We start from the raw sequence: 26,547 nt of genomic DNA, 5'->3' as shown, positions 1-26,547 counted from the left end.
AAAAATACAACCAGTATCTTTTGGGGTGGGTGGTGTGGGACTGTTTAAATTATCGGCCTTCCCTGGGCCACTAGGTGGTTGCTGGGCACAGGGCTGGGCGGCGGTCACCGGCACGTGTGCAGCTCCACGAGCCGCTGGCACTGCCGGCACTTGACGAAGCAGCACCAGTGGAATTTGCAGCTGCAGCGCTCGGCCAGCTCTACCTGTGCTGTGTGGAAGCCGCGGCCGCAGCACAGCAGCTCACAGCCGTCGATGGCCTTGGACGTCTTGTTGCACGTGCGGCCCCTCGTGCCCAGCACGCCGCTGCGCATGTCCTGCTCGCAGAAGTCCGGGCTGGGCTCCAAGTACACCAGGTCCTCGTCTGTGTGCGGCTTGAACTGCGCATTGCGCGGCACCAGCGCCCTGGAGGAGCCCACACGGCGTGGCTCCACCTCCGTGGCGCCGTCAAACTTCTCCTTCAGCGCGTGGCCCACCTGGCGGAAGGGCGGCACGGCTCGCCAGCACGTCTTTACCTCGCAGGAGCCCGACACCCCGTGGCACTTGCACTCCACCCGCATGTGAGTCAGGATAGCCTGCGGGGGGCGGGGAGGGGAGAGGGGCCATCAGGAGATGTCAGGGGAGGCCGGGGAGGGGCTGCTGGGGGGCGGCCGAGCGGGGGCAGGGACGGGGGCATGGCGCAGAATTGGACAGAGATGTACGGTCCTGCTTCCTCTGTATTGAGCTCCTGCTGTATGCCATGGTGGGCTGGTAAGCTGTGTCGGGAACAAAGATACTGTCCTTGCCCTTGGGGCACTCGGAGTTGATGGAGGAGAGACGTGTTAAAGGGCAGTGTCATACGAAACAGTGAAAAGTGACGTGTTGGGGAAGAACACGGCTGCATTGAACCTGCACAGGAACCTCGAAGAATAGGTACTGAGATAGCAGATGGTATTGTAGTTAAGCACACAGTCCTCGCAGTGACACGGAGAAATCCTAACCCTGCTACTTATTAGGGGTATGTGTGTGTGACAAAGGGGGATGGAGACACACCTGTGTGCACATATATGTGTGGGTGGGGGCGTGTTGAGGGATGTGTGTGCTACACTGGGGGCCGCTCACACTGTTCTGTGATGCCTGCTTACCTGTCCACCCCCTCCCCGTGCCCCCCGCCCCATAGGAGGTGCCTGGTACCGGCCAGAGCCCAACGAGTGTTTTCTGAGGGGCAGGTGGGTGGGGGCGAGTGTCTGGGGACCTTGCCGAGCCCGGCCTTTCCCGGCCGGCCGTGAGGGCGCTAGGGCCGCATGCACTACCTTCCTGCCGGCCTCGTTGTTGTGGAGGTTCATGAGGGCCCGGCTGGACGAGGCCCCCTTGCTCCTCTCCCGCACGTCCACAAATGACTGTGAGAAGGCCACGCCGTAGGCGATGTTGTCCGAGCATCCTGACCACTGGAAGCCTGGGTGGGGAGGGCATGCGGGGTCCGCGGGTGAGTGAGGGCCCGGGCCCCGGCCCCGGCCCCTGCCCTGCCACGCATGCCCTCCCCACCGCCCGCACTTACCCTGTGGGCTGACCCCGTGTACCGTCCGGTCACAGCCGCACTTCTCCAGCTCCCCACTGCTGCACGCCCGCGTCACCGCAAAGGCCACACCTGCCGAAGAGATGGCGTACACGAAGGCCGCCTCCCGAGTCCCTGTGGGAGGGAGGCAGAGGGGGGGCAGGGCTGGGTCCAGTGCTCCTCCCCGCAGCCTCCTCTTTAGAGGAGATGCGGGGCTTCCCTGGTGGCGCAGTTGTTGAGAATCCGCCTGCCGATGCAGGGGACACGGGTTCGTGCCCCGGTCCGGGAGGATCCCACATGCCGCGGAGCAGCTGGGCCCGTGAGCCATGGCCGCTGAGCCTGTGCATCGGGAGCCTGTGCTCCGCAACGGGAGAGGCCACAACAGTGAGAGGCCCGCGTACCACAAAAAAAAAAAAAAAAAAAAAAAAATAGAGGAGATGCGTACATGGGACTCCTGAACCACGGAGGCCCAGGGAGAGAGCAAGGCAGGCTGACTCCCGGTGGGCAGGAGTCACGCCGTGCTGGCGCTTTTTCTTACCCACCAATGGCCAACATACTTACACACGCCAGACACGGCCCTGCGGTCTTCACGTGTGCTGGTCATTTATCCTCCCCGCACCCGTCAGGTGAGTACAGTTATTATCCCCGCTTTCAGAGGCATTGGCCAACTTGTCCCAGGCCACACAGCATGTGGTCGAGCAGCCAGATGGTCCAGCTCCACTGCCCTGAGCACCAACAGTTACTGCTCTCACAACCCCTCCGGGAGGTTCGTGATGTTAACGTCATTTTATGAGAGACGAGACAGGCGTGGGAGAGGTGAATTACCTTACCAAGACCGCAGAAGTAGCAGGCTGGCCTGTCAACCCGGCCCTTTTTGTGCCTATTCCCCTGCTGGCCCCTCTAGGCTCTGATGGGGTCCCCCGCCCAAAGAACCTGCCCCAGCCCTTCCTGCTGAGGCTGGGCACATTTCTGAGACCACCTGGCTTCCTTATACCTCTAAGGGTCAACTGTAGTGACAACGGCCCCACCGCTTACCAGGATCACTGCTGAAGAGAGGATGCCCTCGACCGTCGGAAGCTTTATCTGTGCCCATTTCACAGATGGCACAGTGCAGGTTTGGGGAGGGGATGTGGGTCGCAGTCGTCCAGTCAGGAAGTGATAGAACCGGGACTCAAACTCCGGTCTGTCCGCCTCTGCTGCCTGTCTTTCCCTCCCGCCCCATGACTTCTTGGTGGTTCTATTTTGGTGCCTGCCCTGTCTCTTGCCTGAATGGGTGTTTTTATCCTCCTAGGAACTGTGCCTCAGAGGGTGTAGCTGCTATGTAGCCCCTTTCTGGGGGTGTGGGTGGTGGGAGGGAGTGTCTTTGTGTGTGTTGTGTGTGTGTGTGTGTGTGTGTGGTACATGTGCACACGGCTGGCTGGGTGTGTGACCAGACGGGCCCTGCTCCTCTCTGGGCCCTGTGAGGGCCTCTGTGTGCCCGTGACTGTCCTTCTGTCTCTTGCTGGAGTGTCTGTGTCCGCAGGAGCAAAGAGGGGAGGCTTTGGCCTCGTGGTTGGCAATTACCTCTGTGACACCCAGGCCGGTGCTCTCGGCTGCCCTGGGGAGCAGTCGCCGTGGTCAGACAGAAACAATCACCTCCTCTGTGCCCGTGTCTGTGGACAGGCAGTGGAGGCCGAGCGCTGGGGTTGGGGGCAGCTCAGGCCCCCATGGCCCAGGACGCCCTGTTCTCGGTTCGGCCCTTGAGCTGGGGATACTGCCCGCCACCCACTTCCTACGGCCCACCCTCTGCCCTGGCCTGGACACTTTGGGCCGGCATGAGGGGGCTTGGCTGGAGCCACGGGGGCCTTGACAGCCTGAGATGGAATCCTCTCCAAGTTAATCGAGGTTAATAGCAGGATCATGTTGGTTGGTTTTGTGCTGTGGCCGCCCAAAGAGAGACGACTTTAGTTTCTGGTATTTCTGGTATTTCCAGGCCTGAACCAGCACAAATCTTTGCCCCAAAGACCAAGGGGGAAGGGAAAGCAGGAGATAGTAGGGCGGATGGGACTGGCAGGGTGGCCCCAGCTCCTGGCCTGGCATGTTCTTTTCTCCTCTGCTTCTCTGGGCCCTCAGGCAGCCCCTGGCCTGCCCCAAGCTCTGGGCCCACCTCCTCCCCTGAGTGCTAGTAGCCATGGGTGCAGGGCTCCCCGTGAGGTGGCTCAGGGAGACCCCTGCCTCCTCCCCAACCAACACCCATCTGCCAGGACTACAGGCCCCCTTGTCCTGGCCTCGGGAGCAAGGGCGCTATAGTTCTCTCCACTTGGGCCTGAAGGAAGAGGTTCTGGAAGGCAGATAATAACATGAGCTAAAGCTTAGAGAGAGCTCACTCTGTGCTGGGCACTGTCTGAGCACTTGACATAATTTATATACTCTTCACAACAACCCTGCGAAGTCGACACTTTTACTCCCCATTTTACAGATAAGGAAACTGAGGCACTGAGCCATGAAGCACCTGTCCAAGGACACCCAGCCAGAGAGTGGTGGAGCCAGAATTCGGACTCAGGCAGCCTAGCTCCAGAGTTTGAACCTTGACATGATCCTGCCGCCCGGAGCCCAGAGCATGGAGCCCCCAGGAATATACAGCCCATCTCTTCCCACCTCCATGTGTGAAGCCACGAGCTGTGCGACATGTTCAGTTCCTTTTGTGGGTTCTTCACTGGGGGATGGTGACCAGTGGGCCTGTGCTCAGCACAGGAGGCCCCAGAAGGCCTGAAGAATGCGGCTGAGCCACTGTGTCCCGAGAGCCGATGGCAGCTCCAGCCTTTTATGACTGGCCCTGGGTCCCGATCCCTTGACTGCAGGGCTGTTGCCCCTCCTGGCTCATGCCCTCTGCCCGGCTGAAGCCTTGCTCACCAGTGGGGTGCCTGGCAGAGACTGCTGAGACACAGAAAAAGGACTGTGCTGTGGCTGTGAGGGTGGCGGAGGGGAGTTCCCCAGCGACCTGTTCGATAACTGCTCCCTGGTCTGGGGGTTTGCCTGTTCCAGCTGCAGGGGGAGGACAGTCCTGACTTTGTCCTCCTGGGACAGCAGAGCCGGCCAAGGGAAAGGCAGAGCTCTCGAAGGTGCTAGCAGCTGCCCTACAGCCTTCTGCCTTTTCCATAATGCCATTTGCCTCATTCTACACCCAACTCCTTTCTTCCTGCTCTTTCTTCCTCCCTGGCTCCATCGGTCTAAATCCTGAGCGTCCTCTGGGTCCTGCGTCACTGCCATCTTTTCCAAGGTGCTAAGGCTGCCTGGGGCTGGGAATTCGGAGTTGTCCTGGGGATCCAGTGATAACTACCATTTCTGAGGGCCTACGATGTGCCAGGGCCTTTCCCTGAGCTCACAGCGACCTGAGCAACCAGCTCTCTCCAGCTCTGCTCTGTGGAGGAAAAAGTGAGGCTCGGGGGCTTGTCTGGGGTCCCTCAGCTAGTTGGTGGCCAAGAGGGCATTGGAACCGCGGCCTGCCTCACTCGAGGCCAGTGCTCTTCTGAGCACATCACATGTGCTGTCTCCCCAGATGCTGGATGGAAGGACATTTGAGCAGGAAGGAGGGTTTGGAGGAGAAACAGATGAGGCTGAGTTGGGCTAGAAAGGAAGCCACGGGCGTGGGGATCCCCGGGGCATCAGGCAGGTGTCCTGATGGCAGGGTCATTCTGAGCATAACTTACATGTTTCCAAAGCAGACCCAGCGGGAGTCCTCTGGAGGTGGGGCAGGAGAGGCACGGCCCTCTGAGAAAGTCACTGCCCTTGTCCTGTCCCCATCCCTGCCCCCAGCCCGCCTTTCCAATTTCCTTTGCTCTCTTGTCTGCAAAAGCTCACCTTTTCTTGAAACCACCTCCAGGAAGCATCTTTGGATTTAAGAGACAGTGTAGGGCAGGGGAAAGAGTAAAGGTTTTGGAGTTGGACAAAGCCGTGTTAAGACTCTTACTAGTGTAGTGACCTTTCCCAGTTCTAACATGGGGAAAGTAACGCCGGCCCAGCAGGCCAGGCCCTGGCACTTCGGCACATCCCTCCCACCATCATGGATTCCTGGGACCCCGGGTGCTCTGGCTGGCCTGGCCTGCCCTCCCCATGCAGTCAGTTGGACTCGGACTGTTTCATCTTCTAAGTGTCTTGTGTGCTCGTCTGCAGCCAGACCGGAAGCTCCAGGGGCCACGCTCTCCCTCACCACCTCCTCTACCCCCCTCGAGCCCAGTACAGAGCTTGCAAGGACAGGCCTTTCCCAGCTCCCTGGAGACAGCGGGGGGTGTTGGGAGGAGCGTGGCTGCTCAGCCTGGCAGGCCGGAGATCTAGTCCTGGCTCTGCCACTTCCTGAATGTGTGAGTTCAGTTTTTATGTCCATAGAATGGGGCTGACAATAGTTCTGACCTCTTCAGGTGGGTATGGAAGTCTAATGACATAAAACTTGGGAAGTGCTTAGCCACTGGCCTGGAGTAGGTGCTTGAGACAGTAGCTACTGTGAATGTTATTGTTGGGTGATTAATGCCATTTTATTCATTCGCTAACAAATATCAGTAGGGCACTTACCCCCTGAGGGCCACTTGTCCACATATTTGCCTTTGGGCTAAAAGCTTCCTTAGCACAGAGACACCACATCCCTCACCAGATGTTTATTAGCCACCTGCTGTGAGCCAGGCCCTACGCCAGCACGAGGGAGACGGAGGTGAGTCTGTCCTCAAGGAACCCCCAGTGCAAAGCGTCTCTGGGGTAACCCCTCCCCAGACCTCCTGTGATGTATCTGATGGCACCAAAAGCTGGCCTGAGAGGTCCCCAGAAGAAAGGCATGTTGTCACCCTCACTGGGTCCAAAGTGATGCCAACATTGAGGACAAAGGTGAGAGCACAGGTGTTAGGGAGTCACAGCCCAGGACCGAAAAGCATCTACTTCTTAGATCCAGCCTGAAGTTACTGTCAGTCAGGTGCCCTGAGGTTAGACACGCGGGGACTGGAAACACAGCCTGGGCTGAAGCCTCACTTGGCTACGACCAGTGTACCACATCACCTCCCGACATGGCAGCCAGAGGCCAAAGGGGCCTCAGGGCTCATGGAGTCCCCTCTCTCGGGACAGGGACACGATCAAGCTCACGGAGCGAGGTGTGAGAAGGCAGGGGAAGGCTCAGCGTTGGAGGGAAGCAGGAGCAGAGGCGTCTGCATTGCCTTCCCCACCTCGCCCTGTCCTGCTCGGGCCAGCCCACTCTGAGACCCCAGCACAACGTGCTCGAGGCCACACTGAACTTTCGCCAGACTCCCTGGCCTCTCCCTCCCACCCTCAAACCCTCGTCGTCGTCGTCGTCGTCGTTCATTCCAGGACACAGTTACACAGGTAACTTATCAGTTACCTACCTTGTGCAGGTGCTGCCCCAGGCACAGGGATTAAGCAGTGACCAAACTGCACAGATGCCGTCCCGCATCTGGCCCTGCACGCCTGCTCAGCCAAGAACCACCGGCTGCCCCATTCCTGGCTGCCCCCGATGCCAACTTCACCAAATTTCTGGCGGATTCTCAGCCTAGAGCACACAGTTTGGCCCTGACTTACACACTGTCTTCACCAGTCACCATTATGTCACCGTCTGTCTTGCCTCTGTAGGCCAGAAGCAGGGGGACTCCACTTCCCGGGAGGGGAGGGTGTGCGGGTTGCAGCTGAACGGCCTCGGGCAGTGCTGGCCGTCAGAGAGCTGCTCCCACCTCCAGGTGCCCTGCGAGTCAGGCAGGCCTTTGGAGACATCATCTTTGAATCCTGATGGGAAGTCCAGGAGCTGGGGCCTGGGGTTGCCCGCCCCCCCATCCAGGGAGGAGGATGCTGAGGCTAGGACAGGGGATGGACCTTGCCCGGGGAGCTCATGCCAAGAGCCGGCAGGCCCCGGATGTAGGTGCATCACACCCTCTGTCTGCTGGGCCTCCGATCTCAGCTGTAACGTGGGAACAATACTACACACTCGGACTTGTCGTGAGGGTGGTTGGATGCAAGGCGGCACCGAGGAGGCCCTCAACAAATGGGGCTCCTTTTCTCCTCCAAGTATGGCCTGGCTCCTGGAGGGATCTGTGAGCTATATTACCTTTCCAGGTCTGAGGTCAGGACCCCAGCCAGGCAGCCCATGAATGCGGGCACTGGCCTAGCCCCCCAACCCCTAAACCTGGGGGCCGTGAGAGAGGCCTGCCCAGCCGGCTGCTGCCCCAAATCACAGCAGCTGGTGAGGACGGATGGCTTTTCTGGGGTCAAGGTCCACCCTAAATGGTGACGCCCCTATGAGGTAAGCACACGTGCAGGTTCCACTGACAGGTGAGGATACCGAGGCTCAGAGGAGTGAGGTCCCTCCCCCAAGGTCCTGCTGCCTGTGCTCTCCCCGCACGGCCTCATCAACCCTGGGCCCTCCGAGAGCAGCACTGTGGCCTCGGGAGGGACAAGTCCCGTCTCTTGTTCAGTGGAGATACATTGAGACTTTTCCAGGAGGAATTTTACTAGGGAAGAAAACGGAAAATGCAGAAGTGAGGGGATGGACGAATGAGAAGAGTTCAGACTCCTCCAAACACGACTGCCCTTGCCTGGCACGTGGCTGGCTTGGCGAGTGCCTGCCCTGACTCAGCCCCGAGGAGACTGGATGCTTGACCAAGTCACTTGGCCTTTAGTCCATAGCATGTTCCAGCCAAGCCTCATAGGATTCTCAGCATCTCCCTGAACTTGATGAGCCGGGGCTGGGCCCCCTCCCTGGTTCCTGGTGCAAACACAGGTGAGGAAAGCACTTCTCGACGGGGTCCCTCACCTGTATCAGGCCACACTGACCCATGCCTCCCCTCTTGTGCCCCTTGAGTCCTTGCCCCGACTTGCTCTCTGCCACTGGATGACATCCCTTGACTGTCTCCTCCTTGCCAGGCTCTGCCACGCGCTGGGAAACTGGTAAATGAGACATTACCCTTGCCTTGGAAGAGTTCAAGGTTTAGGGATGGAGGAGTGGGGTGGGGGAGACAGGCATCATAGTTCAGTGTGAAAGGTGTAATGAAAGCCACGTGGACACAGATGGTTTAGACAGAAATGTGTGTGTGTGGGTGTACACGTGTGTGTATTAAGGGAGAGAGAGTGAGAGAGAAAGGAGAGGGAGAAATTGATAAGTCAAATGGGTTAAAATGTAAACAGCTGGTGAATCTAGGTAAAGAGTATATGGCAATTCTTCACAGGAAAAACTGAACTCATATATTCAGAGAACAAACTGGTGGTGCCAGAGGCAGAAGCAGGGATGGGGGGTGGGCAAAATGGGTGAAGGGGTCAACGAGTACCAACTTCCAGTTATCAAATAAATACATCATGAGGATGTGATGTACAGCTTAGTGACCATAGTTAATAATACTGTATTGCATATTTGAAAGTTGCTAAGAAAGTAGATCTTGAAAGTTCTCACCACAAGAAAAAAAATGTTTGCAACTGTGTGGTGATGGATGTTAACTAGACTTACTGAATCGTTATATTGTACACCTGAAACTAATATAATATGTCAATTATACCTCATTTAAAAAAGAAGAAAATGAAAGTAGCTGACTGAATAAACCCATCACACAGAGTATTTTTTTAAAAGAGTATATGGGAATTCCTTGTACTATTTTTGCAACTTTTCTGTAAGTTTGAAATTATATCAAAACAATTACCAAAAAAAAAAGGGAAAAAAACCCCAGCATGAACAAAGAGCTTTGGAGCCCAGTGGAAAAAGCAACCACCTGCCTGCAGGAGCTGGGCAGACTCGAGGAGGGAGCTGCTGAGCTGGTGGGGAAAGAAGGTTGGGTGTTTGGGGGTGGAGGAAATAGCATGTGCAAAGGCACGGGGGTATGAAGGGCCTGGCACATGTAACCCTGCCAGTCTACTCATCAGTCTACCTAAAACATGGAACACCTACTGTGTGCCAGGGGCTTCCTGTGCCCAGGGTCTGCTGTTTGAGCCTAGTGTCTGGGCCTCATCAGAGAGACAGCCCTGGGTCCTCGGCAGGGGCACCGTGGTCCCGGGAGGGCCTCCACTCCCAGGCTGCTCACTGGGCCTTTCCTTCTTCTCCGAAGCAGCAATGTTCAGTCATGCCAAGCTTAATCGTGCCTTTTTGGCCCCTGCCAACTCCCAGGAGAATGGCTTCCAAATTTCTATCCCAGTTGGTTTCCAACAACATCCAAATGGTTTTGCCACAAGCCCAGCAGCCCTCGCTGTCCAGGACCACAGGTGCCAAAACAAAGGTTGGCCCAGGAACTTTCCTGCTGCCTGAGCAAGTCAAGGGGTCTGTGGACTAGTGTCAGTTTCACCCTCAGGAAGTAGCAAAAGAGGCAGCTGGTTTAGAGCGCTCCCTCGAGGGCAGCGGCTTGACCCGGTGACCTCTTACGGAGCCTTCCAGTTGCATGGAACGTTCTCTATGCCCTGGCCCATCTTCCTCTGGCTTGATGCCTTCTCATATTTCTGGTGTCAGCCGAGGACCCACTCCTTGGGAAAGCTTCCCCTGAGCACCCGCCCTGGCTGGGGCAGGGGTCCACCCTCGTGCTCCCGAGGCTCCTGTGTCCCCTCTCATCGTGGGTAAGAGCAAGACCCTGGAGCTGGACTGCATGGGCTTAAGTCCTGGCTTGGCCACTTTTTGGTTCTATGACCTTGGGAGAGTTACTTAACCTCTGTGTGCCTCAGTTTCGTCATTTGCAATACGGAAGCCTATCTCAAAGGGCCAGATGAGTTAATATCACTTAAAGCACTTAAACAGTGTCTGGTCCCTAGCTGGTACTACAGGTGTGAGAGCCACTGCCCCTACTGAGGTGTCATCGTTGCCTCAACTGTGAGCCCAGGAGGACAGGATCTGGGTGCTGCTCTTCTCGGGGACTCAGGGCTGGGCAAGTAAGGTTCAACATGGTTCGTCAAAGGTACAGACGAACGAGATGCGCTTGCATAGGTGAGGCCAGTGCTAAGGTAAAAATAGCACGGGGCTGGGGGGCTGGAAGCCCAGGTCTGAATTCTTTTCTGCTGTTCACCCTCTGAGGAGCCCCGAGCAACTCCATCCTTTCCCCTGCCTGAGCCTCAGTTTCTGACTCTAAAACGGGATGGTGGCTCCAGGACTGAAAACACGGCACTCCGCATTGTGCTGCACAGCCAGAGAACAGCATCCTCCTCCGTCGGCCCTCCCACAGGGGACTGCCGCCCGCTGGGTCCTGCCCGCTCCCATGCCTCCATCTGCATCCTGTGATGAGTGATGGACCCGTCAGGCCACTCACGAGCACATGATTCCCCACCCCAGGAAACAGTGGTCCCTTCCGGGGTTCCCAGCACCCCCGCGAGCCCCTCCCTCACCTTGCGTCACCACCTTGCCGAAAACAGGCAGCGAGTCGAGCGTGGAGCAGTTCCAGCGCCGGTTCCGGAACTGGTACTGGCACTCCTCGATGGCGAGCTGGGCGCCGCGGCGCACCGAGTCCATCACCTCCAGGTTCCGCTTGCACATCTGCACCTGCCTCTGGATCAGGCCCTTGAGCTTCTCGCACGTCTCCTCCTCTGAGATGCTCCCCACTGATGACAGCTTGGCCAGGTACCTGGGGAGAGCGGGGGTGGGGATGGGGGTGGGACGTGATGCTGAGCCCCTTCCCTCCTCCTTCCACGCCCCAGCTGAGGCCACGCCCTGCCCAGGTCTCTGGGAGCCAGTTTGTACCAGGGATGGGTCCTGGAGGTCGGCTTCTCTCTGGATCCAGTGACAGCCCTCCTGCCTGGTTCCCAGGGCCAGAAGGGGGGAAGTGCTGTCTTGCACAAGGCCTCCATCTCAAGTCAGCCAAAGCTGGGAGAGCACTGGCAGGGCGGCTGACAGACCCCCGTGGGATCCCTCCCTGCCTGGGTGGCCCCTGCACTGGCACCTGTGTCCTGATGTTACCCTAGACCTCGCCCATGGGCTCCGAGCCCTTCATGTCGAAATGCCCTCTAGGTGGGAGGCTGGAGCCGCTGTCTGCCCTGGTGTGTCTTTTTCCCCTCCCAAGGCAGAGACCCCAGTGACCTAAGCCCACCTCTGGCTACAAGGTGACGATCCTCACTGTCAGCCATATCCCAGGGCCACCAGGCAGAGACCAGCGTCACTGCTGTAGCACTTAGGACAATAAGGGCAGTGAGGGCTGGGGGGCTGGGGACGGTGCTGGGGTAGGGGGCTTTGAAAACAAAGTGTGCCATCCTCTCCCCTCAGCCCCTGGAGTCTTTATAGCCAGAGAACGGGGCACCAATGCTTGCCCCACCTCACAGGGTTATAGCGAGGATATACAATCCAGATGAGATAGCTTATGTCAAGGCACTCTGGGGCCAGGCATATGTGGGAAGGGGCTTTACTGCATCGCATCCCTTTCAGCAGAGGACAGAGAGCACTACTGTTGATTGGACACCTACCATGTGCTGTGAACGGCGGCAGGCACTTCTTCCTGTTGCCAGCTCACCCCAAATCTATGAGGTGACAATTATTACGACCATTTTATGGATTCCAAAATAAACGCTAAGAGGATAACATGCCCAAGGTGACCCAGGTAGCAAGTGTCAGAGCCAAGCTTCAAACCCCTCCAAACCCCATGGGCCTTTCCCCTGCTGACCCCCTCCGTGAGGGCCCTGGAAGGCTCTGCCCTGTCTAAGGATGGCCACTTTGTGTTTTTTTTGGTTTGTTTTGTTTTTTGTTTGGCTGTGCTGCGTGGCATGTGGGATCTTAGTTCCCCGATCACGGTGCGAACCCGCGCCCCCTGCATTGGAAGCATGGCGTCTTAACCACTAGACCACCAGGGAAGTCCCTAGTGACGGCCACTTTGCAATCTGGGCCAGGAGGCAAGGGGGCCAGGAATAAGACACAAAAGTACTCACCGGGGTGGGAGCAGAGCTAGGGAAAGACCCTGTGAGGAAGAAACTGGTTTTTCTCTCATGGGAAGGGTGTGCATTAACAGAACACCTACTAAGTGCCAGGCATGTTTCAGAGCAGTGAGATAACCATCAAGGTCACCCCACTTGTAGGGGCGGACCTGGGTTGGAGCCCGGGTCTGGATGACCCTGAGGCCTGTGCTCCAACCACTGCCCCGCAACCTGTCTCCTCACCCCACCCCAGCGTCCCTGGCCAGGGCCCAGTGCACATAGTAGGCACACAAGTAGCAGCCTAATGGTGGAAGGAGAGCTGAGTGGTGACTCTGGAAGGCCTCCTCTCCCTCCCTGCCTCCCTTTCCCTGCTCTTCAGTGGGAGATGCACCTGCCACCTCCCAGGGTAGGCAGGGCTGCCTGGCGCTGCCTTCCAGACTCTTGGAGGAGCGGCAGGGTGCACAGAATCACAGCCTTAAGGAATGTTCCCTGACAGGTGGTCTGGTCTAGACTCCTTATTTTACAGGTAAGCTCAGAGAAGGAAAGGGGCCTTCCCACCACCTCCCAGCAGGAGACTCAGACCCTGGCTCTACCCTCAGCCTCAGCCCCACAGATCATGGGCTCTGAACAGAAGCAGAGCAAGTGTCCTACTGCCCCAGGGACCAAAGTGAACCAGCCCAGCAGCCCAGGTCTGCTTGATGGGGGGGGCAATGGCTCTCTGGGTGGTAGAGGTGAAGATGCCAGTGCATCTTTATCAGGGAACCTGCACAGATTTCTTGTCCGAAGAAGCACAAAGGCCACTGCTCTCTGGGACTCAGTTTTTCCACCTGTAATGTGAGGGGGAGACCACCGATTGTGGCCAAGTCAGGGAACTGTTGTCAGGCGCTAAAGGGATCCTGTATGTGAAAGATGGTCTTACGCGGGGCCTCTGGCAATGGGGGAGGAACTTGACATCTGTTTACTTAGTGAAGGAATGAATAGATGCATGGTACCCAGACAGAAAAGCACACAGAAAGTCTAGTAAGATATGGGAGATTTTTATGACAATGACAATAAGAGTAGCTAACTTGTATGTCCCTTCATCAGTAAAGCCTAAGACTTTACTTACATGTTTGCATTTAATCCTCCCAGCAAGCCAATGAGCCCCCATTTATAGAGGAGGAAACTGAGGCACAGACAAGTTAAGTACTTTGCTTTGTGTGCAAAGGTCAGACAGCTAGTAAAGGCAGAGCCAGGACTTGAACCTGGTTTTGCCCGACTTCAAAACCTTTGGTAGAGACAATATTCTTTTATGTGGCTCAAGGACTTGAACGTCACCCGTGAGCAGAGGCTGCTGGGAGCGGGGTTCGTTTGACCCGAGGATGCGGGCCAAGGTGCAGTTGGGCCGCCTGCGGGTTGCCGAGCTCTCCACCCCCGGGCGTGTACAATCAGCAGCTGGATCCTATTTGTCAGCCACGTGGGCTGGACCAGAGTGATGGTTCTCATATCTGGCTGTGCATCGAAACATTTGTGGGGTTTGATGAAAGTGCAGGTGTCTGGGCCCCACTCCAGGCAGGGCTTGGTGGGCATCTGGGCTTTTCACACGTTCCCGGCAGCAGCTGTGAAGCCAGGCTGGCAATGGCCTGGAGGGCACTTTAGGGGAAGTCTGTGAGTAACCACTGGGGATGCTCCTTTCTAAGTCCCAAGGAATCTGATTCTGGGACCCTCTTTCCTCCTCAAAGCTGCGGGGCCTCTCTGCGTCTGGCTTTCTTGATCTGGCAATCCCACAGGCTGCTGTGAGAAATTAACGTGATTTGAGGTGGCCGGTGCATCTGGCTCTCGGCCGGCACATCTTGGGTGCGCCGTAGCTGTGAGGATCTCGCCCTTCCCTGGCAGCTCGGGCTGGTGGGAGATGGGTGGTCTCAGGCTGAAGCAGTCGCACCTCCCCTCACTTTTCCTGAATTCCTTGCCTCCCGGGAGCCTCGCAGCCTCCTCTACCAGGTCCTGTCCAGAGGATGCACAGAGGCTGGTAGTGTCCCGAAGAGGCCTGGGCAGGAGCCTGAGCTTCTCAGAAGGTGAGAAAAGGGTGGGAAGGTGGCTGGGGGTCCGGGGAGGGTGTATCTGCAAGGGGAGGGGGCTGACTTGGCTCCTCTGCCCTACACTAGTCCCCCGCCTCTGCCAGCTACGGAGCTAGGCCCACCTGGCGCTCTTGGCCTGCAGGGGGCACCAAGAGCCCGGCTACTGGCCCTGGGCCAGGTCCACGTTTGGGAAGCCACGGGTGAGGGGACTAGCAACTGGGCCTAAAGCTGGATCCTTTCCTGCTCAGATGCCAGAGTTGGCCTCTAGGAGAAGGTGGGGCCCCCTATTCCCTCTGTGACATGGGGGCACAGAGCTGACCTGTCCCCATCTCAGCCTCTGCTCCCTCTGTGTCCTGCCAAGGGGCCAGGTGGGGCTGTGCTGGGCCCTGGCTTCTGTGTTCATGGCAGGGGTTCTCTGGGCAGGAGGAACAAGCTGGGGAGGCCTGGCTGAGCTGCCAACCCACTGTGGGACCTTGGGCGAGTCCCCGCCCCATTCGGAGCCTGTCTTCTCACGGTACCATAAATGAATGGGTCTGTGTCAGAGTCCGCTGGGACGGGGGGTGGGTTCAAGCCTCAAAGTCCCCCTGGCCCCATGCCAGGTGGATAGACGGAGCCCCTGCCATCGAAGAGGCGTGAGATGGGCCTGAGGGGCCACCCACCCCCGCCTCCCGTAAGCTCAGGACTCAACGAGGGACACGGGCTGAAATAACAGTAATAGGGATTTAGGGGTGAGCTGCTGGCCTGCCATGGGTGTGAGTCACTGGGACAGCTTCCAGGAAGAGGCCGAGAACCCTCTTCCGCTGAGGAGTGTCCCTGCCCCCAAGGTTGGCACCAATGCCCACCACCCCCAGCCCCTGCCTTCATCTGGCTCCACAGCTGTCCCCTTCCTTGCCACAGGAGGCATGGCCCCAACTCACCCTGGTTCTCTCAGATCCCAGGGTCTTGCCTGGGAAGGGCTGGGTATCAGAACTGGGAATGAATGGAGTGGGGAGAGTTAGGACCCCAGGCATCACACGCCTTTGCCCACACTGTTTGCTCATTCTGGTACCTGGTTAGGGTGCCTGGCCTCATTTTACAGATGAGCAAACTGAGGCCCAGAGAGGTGGAGTGACTCCTCAAAGTCACACAGCTCGTGAGTGGCAAAGCTGGAATGCAAACCCAGCTCGAACCGGGACCTCTCTTTCCCCTGTACCCTGGTTGTGGATCTGCCTTGTTTGACAGCTGCAGGGGGCTAACACCACCCTCGGTGTCACGTCCAGTCCGTGGCCTCCTCGATGCCTAGCACAGGGTGTGGCACCTAGAAGGTGCTCAATACGTGCTCGCAGCATAAATGGATGGCTCCGTCCTCACTAGGTCCCCTCTGCTCCCCTGCTGGCAGAGTGCTCAGGGTTGGGGGCAGGGCGGTGAGGGGAGAAAGTGGAGGCTCTGTGGCTTTTTGGTCTGCTGAGGACTTGGAGACCCTTAGGGACAAGGCCCAGCTGGTTCCAGGGGCCTCAGGAATCCCCTCTCTGCACCCTCAGGTGGCTCAACCTTTCCTCCAGAGACACGCGTGCCACTTGCTGACCTGGAGCCGGGCCCGGCTCAAATGTCAACTGCACAAGCCATTCCTGGGGGAGACCAAGAGCCTGGGCGTGTGCGGGGGTGCTGACCGCATTGAGCTGGGCCGGCCTGTGGAGGGCCTCGGCCATCCCTGCTTCTTCTCATTCGGGTTGCATCGCCCCAATTTAGGTTTCTTCCTGCCACTGCTGAGCACAGGCTTAGCCATTTGCTACCTGCTGCCCCGGCCACGCAGGACTCCAGCCACAGCCGTGCCATCGATCAGGTTACCTCCACCCCCCCCGCCCCGCCCACCCCGGGCCGCCCCGCTGCCAGGCAGCTCGTGCCCGTCTTCTCCAGCGGGGGCTCCGCTCCTTCAGGCTCCTCCCAGGAGGCCCTCCCCACGCCCGGCCCGTGCCTGCAGCCTGCGAGGCTGGAGGGCCCTGGCCCTGCCAGGGAGATCAGATCCTCTCGGCCACCTGCTGTTTTCATTAGAAACTAAAATTAGCTGGGCTTGTCCCAAGCTTTTCCAGGTTTGCTTGCTTTTTTAAAAAAATATACAAATTCCTAGAGGAAAATCCGCACCTCTTCGCGACTCCTGCCGGGCCCTTGCTCTGCGCGTCAAGAGGACAGGGGACGGGAAATAGCTGGAGCGTTTGGGAGGCCAAGCAGATCAGCGTCGTGGGTCCTGGCCCCATGGTCTCCAGGTGGGGGCTGGGACGCCAGCCCAGGCCTCTCTACCCCCTCCCTCTGGCCTCCCCACCCGGCCGGGCCACATTTAGAGCCTCCTCAGGAGCGGTCGTGCCTGCCGGGCGACACCAGGGAGGAAGGAGGCCAAGCGGCAGGAGGAGGAGCCGGAAGGAAATGAGCCCCTGATGAGCCGAGAGCCGCCTGGGGAGATGTGGTGCGGGCGAGAGGGACCCAGACCCATCCGGGACTGTGCGCTCGTGGCAGGTGGGGAGCGCCTCGTTCCCCAGGAGCCTTCCACACCCCCAGTTGTTCTCAGACCTTTGAGGGTTTCTGTACCCGTGGTCTTAGTCTCCTGCTGTCCTCTTCCCTACAGTGTCCCGGTCCCGGAGACTCTTGTCCCTTCGCGTGGCAGGCGGCACGGTGCACTGTGCAGGAGAGATGGACCGTCTGGGTCAGCGTCCCATCTCTGTTACTGAGGCAAGAGAGGGAACATCTTTGAGCCTCAGTGTCTTCACCTCTAGAATGGGGAGAAGAACAGTTCTGATCTCAGGAGGCTTAAGTGAATTAAATAGTCACATAGTGGGCACTCTTCCCCTGCTGGCCACAGTATTACATAATGCATCGTGGCCACCACCATCATCATCACTGCCCTCTCAAAGCCTCTTCATAGTCCATTGAGCTGGACCCTCTTCTGGACCCCAGACACTCCTGCTCATTTGTCTTCTTTGGCTTGGTTCCATCAGCTCTCTTCCACCTGGGTTCCCAGCCTGCTTTTCAGCTGAGCACTCCCGACGGCAGGGCACACGCCCACGGGGCACACTGGATCGCTTCAGCCTTGATCCCAAATGTCGATTTCATTTTTTTTTTTTGGCCACGCAGCATTCGGGATCCTAGTTCCCTGACCAGGGATCGAACCCGTGCCCCCTGCAGTGGGAGTGCGGAGTCTTAACCACTGGACCGCCAGGGAAGTCCCCCCAGCTGTAGATTCTTGAGAGTCTCCGGACGGAGTATGCAGAGTTAGAGAACGCGTTTCCAGTGATTCTGGCCCATCGGATGGATCCTCCAAGGACCGGGAGTATGAGGGATGGGGGAGGGGGGGGTCCTGTTAGGAGATCAGGAGCTGGGACACTGGGGCGAGGAGGGCAGGGACAGTGGGGATCTAGGACTAGCTCAGCTGTGCCCAGGGGACTTGGAAACCGTTCATGGGACTAGATGACTAAAAGAAAGGGACCTCATGTCCCTTGTCACTTGTGCTCTTCAAACAACAGCCACATGCTTTACTATATCCTTATATGGATATATATCCATATATCCATGCAGGGATGTCCAAGTGGGTATCATCCCCTCCATTAAAAAAAAAATAAATGTATTTATTTTACTTATTTATTTTTGGCTGTGTTGGGTCTTCGTTGCTGCGCACAGGCCTTCTCTAGTTGCGGTGAGCAGGGGCTTCTCTTTGCTGCGGTGAACGGGCTCCTCATTGCAGTGGCTTCTCTTGTTGTGGAGCACAGGCTCTAGGCATGCAGGCTTCAGTAGTTGTGGCTCGCGGGCTCTAGAGTACAGGCTCAGTAGTTGTGGCGCACGGGCTTAGTTGCTCCGCTGCATGTGGGATCTTCCCGGGCCAGGGCTCGAACCCGTGTCCCCTGCATTGGCAGGCGGATTCTTAACCACTGCACCACCAAGGAAGCCCCATCCCCTCCATTTTACAGATGACAAAACTGAGGCTCAGAGAGGCATGTGTTCAAGGCCGTATCAGTGGTGGTCAGGATTTGAAAAAAGGTCATACTGGCTCCTAAGCGTGGGCTGGCTGATCAGGCTCCAGAGATGGCCCAGGGCATTGAGGGCATGATGGTTTGGCATCAGTGGACAATGATTTGAGGAAGGTGGTCTTCTTCTTCGATTGATGAGTCTTTCTAGAGCCCCATGTCTCTTCTGAACTATGGTGAAGGCATCTTTCAGGGCTGCTTTCAGGAGTGAGGGGTGCTGGGGAGGGCAATGTCTCAGGGGTTATGTGGCTGCCTGGACAGCATCTGGGCTGGTGGTCTCTGCAGCTACTCAGGCCATGGAAGGAGTTGCTGTCACTAGCCTGAACCCGCTGGAGGGGCAGCCAGCGAGGAGGGGCTGGCCTTGGAGACATTCCCAGTGGTGGTGGGGTGGCAGGTGCCGCCTCCACGCCACCTTCTTCCCAGATGCAGCGTAACTCTAGAGTTCTCAATGCCCAAGTCACGTTCTCTTTGTCCCCAGTGCATTTCCCCAGCTGGGGGAAATGACAGCCTCCTCTGGAGCCCAAGGCCCCACTCCTGTACCTTAGGGTGCTAATTCCCCCTCTACCCATCTCCTGGGATCCCTAGCTCCCTTTACTCCCCATTTGCAGAAGCCAAAGCACTTGTATTTTCCATCTCTTGACATCCCAGTTTCCATTATTTTCAGCTCCCTGTATGTCTTTCCTGTCCCCCACCTCTTATTTGGGAGCCCCCCCCCATTTCCCATCTCACAGTACTTGTTCCCAGGGGAGCTGGTGGCTGACTCAGGGCCAGGAAGTAGCCACTCAGACCCGAACTTGGATGGTTCCAGAGCTGTGCCAGAGGTGAGAATTTTTCTTCTCTCTCTGGGGCAGGTGTACTTGTGGGGTGAGTGGGTGTCGAATGTAAGGCACTTCCTCACCTTGCCTTGCCCCCCTAATTTGCCAGCAGAGAGCTTCTCCCTTGCAAAGACCCATCCAACCCTCGTCGCCAGGGCGCTTTTCTTGCCCTTGGAGCCATCGAACAATTGAACTGTCCTCCCTAGCTCGGCCGAGGGAGCCTTGGGGATGAGGACCAGGAGGCATGGGGAAGCTGCATGAGCTGTCCAGGGCCGGCGCTGGCTTCCTGGGGTGAGGCTCATGCTCTGGTGGCTTCAGGTTTCTAGCGAGCTCCTTGGCCTTGGTGCACCCCTTGTAAAGGCCCAGTCCTGGGCGAGCCTGTGGCTGAGCCCGCACGCCCACCCCAACAGGGCAGATGGGGAAACCTTGGTTCCTCTCTTCTTGCTCAACACCTCCAGCAGAGATGACTGGCTAGGTGTATGGGCTGCAGCTCTGCTTTCACCTGCTGCAGGGAAAGTTCTGGAAAGACAGTCAGGAGACCTGGGGTAGAGTTCCAGCTCTACCACTAATATGCTCTGTGACCCCCAAGTGCCTAGCACAGTGCCTGACGGAGCGTAGGTCTGGACAAGTAAGTGCTTGACGTGACTGACTAGGGCTTACCAGGCACTCACTCTCCTGCTTGGAGGCTCTGTGTCCCAGGAGGGGGCTAAGCCGATCACTTCTGAGAACCCCTCTGACTCTGATGGCTGTGATTCCGCCCTCTATGCCTGGGGTGCCAGGAGAGCGAGGCGTCACTGACTCAAGAGGAATATCCTGCTGTCTCCAGTCCTTGGCAAAGAGTTCCTGGGACCCAACACTGTGATGATATGACGTGTGTGTGAACAGAGTGAGAAAACAGGGTCTGAAAGCACCCTCCAGCGTCACAGCAGGAAAGAGGCCCCTCTAGTTTCATCAGCAATTTCACGCTGCTCCCAATGGGCCGCTCCAAAGTTCCCCAGTGAACTGCAAGCTGTCAGGAGGTTCCTTCCCTCCCGAGACACATCCCTCCCTCCTTCCACCCTCCCCACTCAGACTCTCTTCTCAGACCAGGTCCCCTCTGCTGCGGGGGTTCTGACTTGGCCAGGGAACTTTTAAAACAGAGTTTGGTTTCAAGTTTGCCAGGAGATGGGGGAGGTGGAGAGGGGTTTGGAGCGGGGAAGGGGGAGCTAGAAGGGGGGGGTCACGGCAGGGAGCGTGCCTTCTCCCGGGTTTGGCCGAATCACAGAAGACGCAGTTCAGGGCTCAGAGATAAAACCTGGTAACTCCTGTAGAAATCTGGACAGCAACCACGGGGTCGCAGCTTCGCCTCCCAGCTGAGTTTGCCGAGCAGCTCTTGCAAGCTCCTTTGGAGCGGGGGTGACTGGGGTGGGGGCAGCTGTGACGCAACCCCCACCCCCATCAGCAGCTTCCTGGCCAACTCCGTGCCCAGTTGGCTCAGGCCAAGCCCTTCTTCCCAGAGGGAGGAACAAGAGGAGGAGCCGTGGTACAATTGCTCAGCTCTCCAAATGCACCCACAGGGCCTGAGTTGGGCGAGTTCCAACAGGTTTGGGGAGCACTGTCTTGTCAGATGCTGAGTTGCTCAATTGCTAATCCAGGGTTGAGGGAAGAAAGTCAAGCCACAGCAGACAGCTGGGTCGTGACTGCTGCCTGAGCAAACCCCTCCGGCAGAGCCTGGTCCCGGGGCCCTGGGAGGAGGGTGAGGGGAGCGAGCGCTTAGCCTGGCTCTGAGCGGGTGGCCTGGCCGGGAGCTGCGGGCCAGGGCAGCGCCTCTGCCGGGTGACAGCCACACGTCCTGACACCCACTTTGGCCCATCTTAGCATCACCTGAGGCTCATGGCAGGTAGAGCAGAGCCTCCCTCCCACTCGAGGTCTTTGAAAGTGGGGCATGATGGGACAGCAACTTACAACCCTCTGGAGCAAACAGGCCTGTCCTTCCTTTGATTATCAAATGTTGACTGAGCACCTACTACATGCCAGACATATGCCAGGCACTGAGGCTGCTGAGCAGTGTTGATGCCAGAGCCTCGGCCTCCAGAGGTTTATAACCTTGTAGAAGGAGCCACATTATTAGACTATAGTTATATACAATACGACACAGTGCTCCAGGCAGGGGATAAAAACCGAAGAGATCTGGACATGTGAGAGCAAGTCTAGTTCAAGTCCTGCTTCTGACGTGCAGAATGTCCTTGGGGAAGTCACTGCACTGCACCTCTGGGCCTCTGAAGTGGGGCTGAAGAGAATACAGACGCCCTCCTCTGAAGGGGGAGGGGGAGAGGTTATGTGGTTCTCATAGGGGCAATGGCTGTGAAAATGCTTTGTCAGCCACCCATTCTCAACCAGGGGTGATTTTGCCCTCCAGGGGACATTTGGCAATGTCTGGGGACATTTTTGGTGGTCACCTGGTTGGGCGGGTGTTACTGGTGTCTAGTGGGGAGAGAGGCCAGGGATGCTGCTTAACATCCTCCAGTGCACAGGACAGGCCCCAAATATCAATGGGGGATTTGAGAAGTCCTGGTGTAGACTGTAAGGAGCTGTGGGTGTGTAGTGATTATGATTCAATGCCCAGAGCCATGGGAGGTGATCCAAGGGGGTGGGTTTTTGCTATTTTGAAGGGAGCTAGGGATCCTTTATAGCTGGAGACTAGGCTGACACTTCTTGGGGGAGACAGACCACACCTTTACCTGTGGGGCTGGCACTGCACATCTTGGCTGGCTCTGCCCACACCTGGTCCAGCAAGTTGCACCCAGAGCACCAGGCCTCACTCTGCTCACGGGCAGGGCAGTTACACGTCCCTGCTGCATGAGCAGGCACATGGGAGCTTGGCCCGGAGACGGCGGTGCACACCTGTGGGGAGTCAGATCCAGTGCGCAGGGAGATGCCTCCCCCAGGGGCACCGAAGGGCAAGCCCAGCAGCAACTCCTCTGGCTGGCAGGATTTGCCCGGGAGCCCGGCGGGTCCCCCTGGCTCGGTGAGGCTCTCGTAGGGGCCCTGGCTGAAGAGCAGGGAGGCAGCAGCCTAGGATCCTACCTGTGTGACCTGTGTAAGATCACAGGGTCTGGACAGCACAGTCTTGGGTAGATGGCGCTTGGGGGCAGCAGCCTGAAGGCCCGTTCCCTCCATCATCTCTGTAACCAGGGGCACAGCTCCCCCAGCTCAGTGACAGCTGCCCTCCACGTCCTGCAGCAGCCATGGCTGCAGTTTCTATTGCTGTGCCTGGCACTGTTCTCAGCATGCCACATGCATGGGCTCTCTCTGGCCTCATCACCCCCAAGCATGGGTACCATTTTACAGATGAGGAACCCGAGGCTCAGAGAGGTTGAGTAACATGTCCAAGGTCACTGCTCTTGTCAGTGGCAGACCTGGGATGGAACTGCATACAATCTGTCCTAGCCACTCTGCTGAACTACCTCTGAGTGCAGCACAGGGCCCCGCATGGCACATCACTGCCTTTCTTCAGGAAACCCACAATGATGAAACTTTAGTTTCTCTATTCTCTAACTCTTCCAGTACTTCCATTTGGGGTTCAGAACAATCTGCTGAGGATTGTGGCCCAGAGGGAAAAAGAGGCCCATCCAAGGCCACCTAGCACTGGGGACCAAGCTGGGACAGGAACCCTGGTCTCCCGACTTCCAGCATAGCCCCAGTGCTGGGGGGAACATTCAGAGACATTTATGAGCCCAGGTCTGTGGCAGAGTCCAGGCCTTCCACCGATGGACTGTTTTTATCCCTCCATCCCTCCCTCGGTGGGAGCTGCCACAAGCTGTCAACTCGCTCCTGGTGCCAGACACAAGTCTAATCAACAGCTTCCAGCTTCTCTGGGCTTGCCCAGGCCTCAGGCTGCAGAGCCCTCCCATCTCCAAGCTCCATCCTGCCCAACAGCTGCACGCAGCGGGACACCTGGCTTCCCCTCCAGGCCACCCGCCCTTCGGAGACAACAGATAGTACTGGCTCTTGCAACCGGCCAGCCAGCCGACCCTGGACGGAAGCCTGACTCCAGGTATTGGAAGGGGAGTGGACACCCAGGCCTTGCCCCTCTGAGAGCGCTGCCAGCCATCCTCTTGGGGCCAGACCTCCAGCGTGGCTCACACTTGAAAAGGCACAGTGCCCGCTACCATGCCTGGATGGACATCTGCCCGCCAGAAGCTTTTCCTTCTAGAGGTAGCTTTTGGGTCAGATGCCTCTGTCATTTACTAGCTAGGTGACTTGGGGCAGTTACCTCTGTGATCCCCAATTTTCTCATATGTCAAATGGGATTCAGATGTTGTCAGGATTTAGATAGTACAGGGGGAGCTACTATAATCATTACTGTCATGATTCTACAACCTCCAGGCCAAGTCCCCTCCATGACCGCTCTAGCTCACACTCAACTCTTTCCTCTGAGAGCCACGGCAGGTTCATGGTCTCATCCATTCGTGATCTGCTTTTATCTTGTCTTCCTCTTGGAGACCAGGCTGTAACATCTATTTCCCCCAGAGCTGGACCAGCCCCTGGCCTGGGGATGGACCCTGTCTTGGAATGTGCCCAGAGATCTCTTCTCCATCATAGCCTCTCTGGTTTGGCAGCGTCCTGGGAAGCCCCTTGTTCTTCCTGCCTTGAGCTGAGCAGAGAGACCCTTGGCTCGAAGCCCAGGGTGGAGCAGGAGTGAGCTGGGTCATCCAGAGACCTGCTTCGTGGCAACCTGAACCATCACGGCTGCAGAGAACAGGTTTGCCAACCTCTCTTCTCTCGAGAAGGCCGCCCCTCCTCACCCCCGCCCCCCCCTCCCCACGGCGCAGCACGAGAACTGAGCTGTTGGAATTCCCCATAGTTTGCGTGACCCAAAGCTGGGGCTGCCTCCCTGGCTGGGATTTCGGGCTGGGATGTGGCTGAGGGTGGGTGGTGACACCACCTGGGCCACACTGGCTCAACCTTGGGACGGCTTCAGGGAAGGGTGTGTGTCACTGGCTGGGAGTCAGAGCACCTGGGTTCAGTTCTCAGCTCTGAGTCTGAGCAAGTAGCTTCCCGTCCCGGGGCCTCAGTTTCCTCATCTGTAAAATAAGCCAAAACGCTAGATGCTCTTGAAGGACTTTCCACTGTGGATGTCGCGCTCTTTCCTAACGGCCTGGGTCAGACCCTTGAACTACCGCTTCCTCCTCTGCCTTTTAGTAGCCTTCAGCCCTGAGCCTGTCATACCCAGTTCTTGCTCACGCTTGCTTTGGAGACCCCGGCTCTGAACCCATGCTTTCCAGAGTCAGCTCCAGGGACCCCGGACTTCCCCAAGTCCAAATCAGCTCCCCTCCTCGGCTCTGCGACCCAGGCCCCTCTCAGGGGGATGGCCTCCTGGGGGTAGTGGGAGGGAGGTGGTGGTGCCCTGGTTTCTGTACACTTTGCCACTGCCCCTGAAGTGTTAATCGAATTCAGTCTCCAAGAAAAACAAAAGCTCCGCAGCCACTTCAGCCTGCCTTGGAGTCGCTCACTCTTGCTCTCAGAACAGCTGGGAGAATTCCACATCACCTCCGTCCCCCAAGCCCTGGGTGGCTCTGACCCCAACGAACACACTCCTTCCAGACTGCGGGGCCCTGGCGGCTGCAATGACCTCATAGCAACAGCCATTGGACACTCGGGGCAATTTCATGGGAGATATTTGTTCTTTGGTCTTGATGCAGAGAGAATTTTTTTTCCTCTCCTGCTGTCTCCATGGAAACCCCGGCGACACTGTTGGCTATCCCCCTTCCCACCTCATGCTTTTCAGATCAATATTGGAGCTTTTGGCTCCCCACTGGCTGCCCACAGCCGATGAGGGCAGAGCTCTGGGCAGAAGGAACTGGGACCAGAGTTAAGCCTGGGACTGGGGGAATGGTCACTGAGGGAGACGAAGAAGGGGCCCAGTGTCCTCCTGCTTCCCTGTTCACCCACTCATGGCAGCTCATCCTTTACAATCCCCCCACCCCCCCGAGCCAATCTTCCCAGGGAGTCCCCTGAGCCAGGCCCAGTCAAGGAGAAACAGACAGGTCATCAGCGGTCACTACCCCTCCCTCCTTAGGTGAGACTGAGGGAGGTGGAGGGCTGCTCTGCTCTTTAAGGTCTGGACAGAGTTTCTTCCTGCCCCAGGGAGAACCAAGGCCGTCCAGCGTCGGCTGTGGTCTCTCGGATGCCGGGCGTCCCGTCCCTTCCCCTCCTTCTCTCCCGGCTCCCGCCCCCCCCATGCAGAAACAGGTCTCTGCACGCCTCCAGCCCAGCCCGCAGCGCCGCGCGGGGCAGGTCGGCGCGGGGAACTCGCCCCTGGACTTCTGGGATTAACCTGTTATTAGGAGCCAGGGTTCTTTCCCGTAATGGGCTTCCTCGGCGACCTGTCAGCCCAGCCGGGTCTGCGCCCCGCGCCCGGCACCCCACGCCGGTCGCGGTCTCGCTCTCGCACCCCTTGCGCTCTCGGGCTCCCGAGGCCGCCTAAGGGTACGGAAGCCGCCGCCACCCTTGCAGCCTCTGGGCTGGGACGCGGGCACAGGGGTGTCCGGAGGGAGGCCCGGGCGGTGTTGGCGGCAGTGCAGAGGGCGAACGAGCCTCGCGTCCCGCGGCCGAGACACCTGCCGGGCGCCCCCGCGCCTGCTGCCCCGCGCTGCCTGGCACCGACCGCTGCCCCCGGGGCCTGTGCCGCCCCGCCCCGCCCGGCCCCCGCCCGGCCCAGCCGGGTCCCGGCCCGACTTACAGCCAGTTGCTCGCGGCGGCCGAGAAGACGGCGAAGACCAGGAGGCGCAGCGAACGCAGGCACGAGCGGGGACTCATGGTGCCGCCGCGGGCGCCTGGCCCCGGCCAGCGGCTGCGGCCGCTGAGGGCCTCCCGTCGGGGCGGCAGGTGGGCGCCCCGCGGGCGGGCTGGGGCGCGGCGCCGGGCGCGGGCCGGGGCGCGCGCGCGCGGCGGGGCTCTGCCTCCGTGCCTGCCGGCAGCCCTGCCCGCTGCTGCGCCCGCTGCCCGGCGCGGACCAGACTGTCAGCGCCGCCCCAGAGCCGGGATGCGGCGACTGCGGCGGAGGGAGGCGGGCGGCCGGGGGGGCGGGCCGGGGGCGGGCCGAGGATGGGGTTACCTGGGCGGGCCCAGCGGCCCGGGACACCCCCCCGGGGGCGGGCCGGAGCGGCGGCGGCTGCGGCCGCCCTGGCCCGCGGGACTGGCTTCGCCGGGGGCCTCCCCGGCTGGGCGCCCGGAGGACTTGGGGCCGGTGCCCGCTCCAGGCACGCCTGGCTGCGCGTCGCCCAGCTCGGCCGGGCTAGAGGCGCGGCGACCCAGCTGCCCGGTCCCCGCCCGAGCCT

At 58.6% G+C, this 26,547-nt stretch overlaps 1 protein-coding gene across 2 annotated transcripts; it reads right to left on the bottom strand.

Annotated features, from left to right (window-relative positions):
* WNT4 (Wnt family member 4) lies at nucleotides 1-26,091 on the bottom strand. 2 transcript variants are annotated; one of them, XM_059053501.2, is made up of 5 exons: nucleotides 25,950-26,091; nucleotides 10,850-11,085; nucleotides 1,535-1,666; nucleotides 1,290-1,432; nucleotides 1-572 (listed from the first exon to the last, which is right to left on the bottom strand). In XM_059053501.2, exons 1-5 carry the CDS (start codon nucleotides 26,024-26,026, stop codon nucleotides 105-107), a joined length of 1,056 nt encoding a protein of 351 aa, XP_058909484.1. In that variant the 5' UTR covers nucleotides 26,027-26,091; the 3' UTR covers nucleotides 1-104. The 2 variants fall into 2 exon arrangements, with proteins under 2 accessions (XP_058909484.1, XP_066874426.1); XM_067018325.1 differs by having other exon boundaries at nucleotides 1-473.
* Between the last annotated feature and the right edge of the window lie 456 nt (nucleotides 26,092-26,547).

This window comes from Kogia breviceps, chromosome 1, assembly GCF_026419965.1.
Source record: "Kogia breviceps isolate mKogBre1 chromosome 1, mKogBre1 haplotype 1, whole genome shotgun sequence".
NCBI classification, from domain to species: domain Eukaryota; kingdom Metazoa; phylum Chordata; class Mammalia; order Artiodactyla; family Physeteridae; genus Kogia; species Kogia breviceps.
The sequence above is the reverse complement of the archived record's forward strand: the minus strand, read 5'-3'. Positions and strand labels throughout refer to the sequence as shown.

Bases quoted from the DNA above. Each gene is read 5' to 3' on its own strand.
- WNT4 (XM_059053501.2), bottom strand. From the start codon at position 26,026: ATGAGTCCCCGCTCGTGCCTGCGTTCGCTGCGCCTCCTGGTCTTCGCC. The intron at 11,086-25,949 runs GTAAGTCGGGCC...CGCTCTCCCCAG, and splicing joins GCCGCCGCGAGCAACTGGCT to GTACCTGGCCAAGCTGTCAT. The intron at 573-1,289 runs GTAGTGCATGCG...CGCCCCCCGCAG, and splicing joins ACAACGAGGCCGGCAGGAAG to GCTATCCTGACTCACATGCG.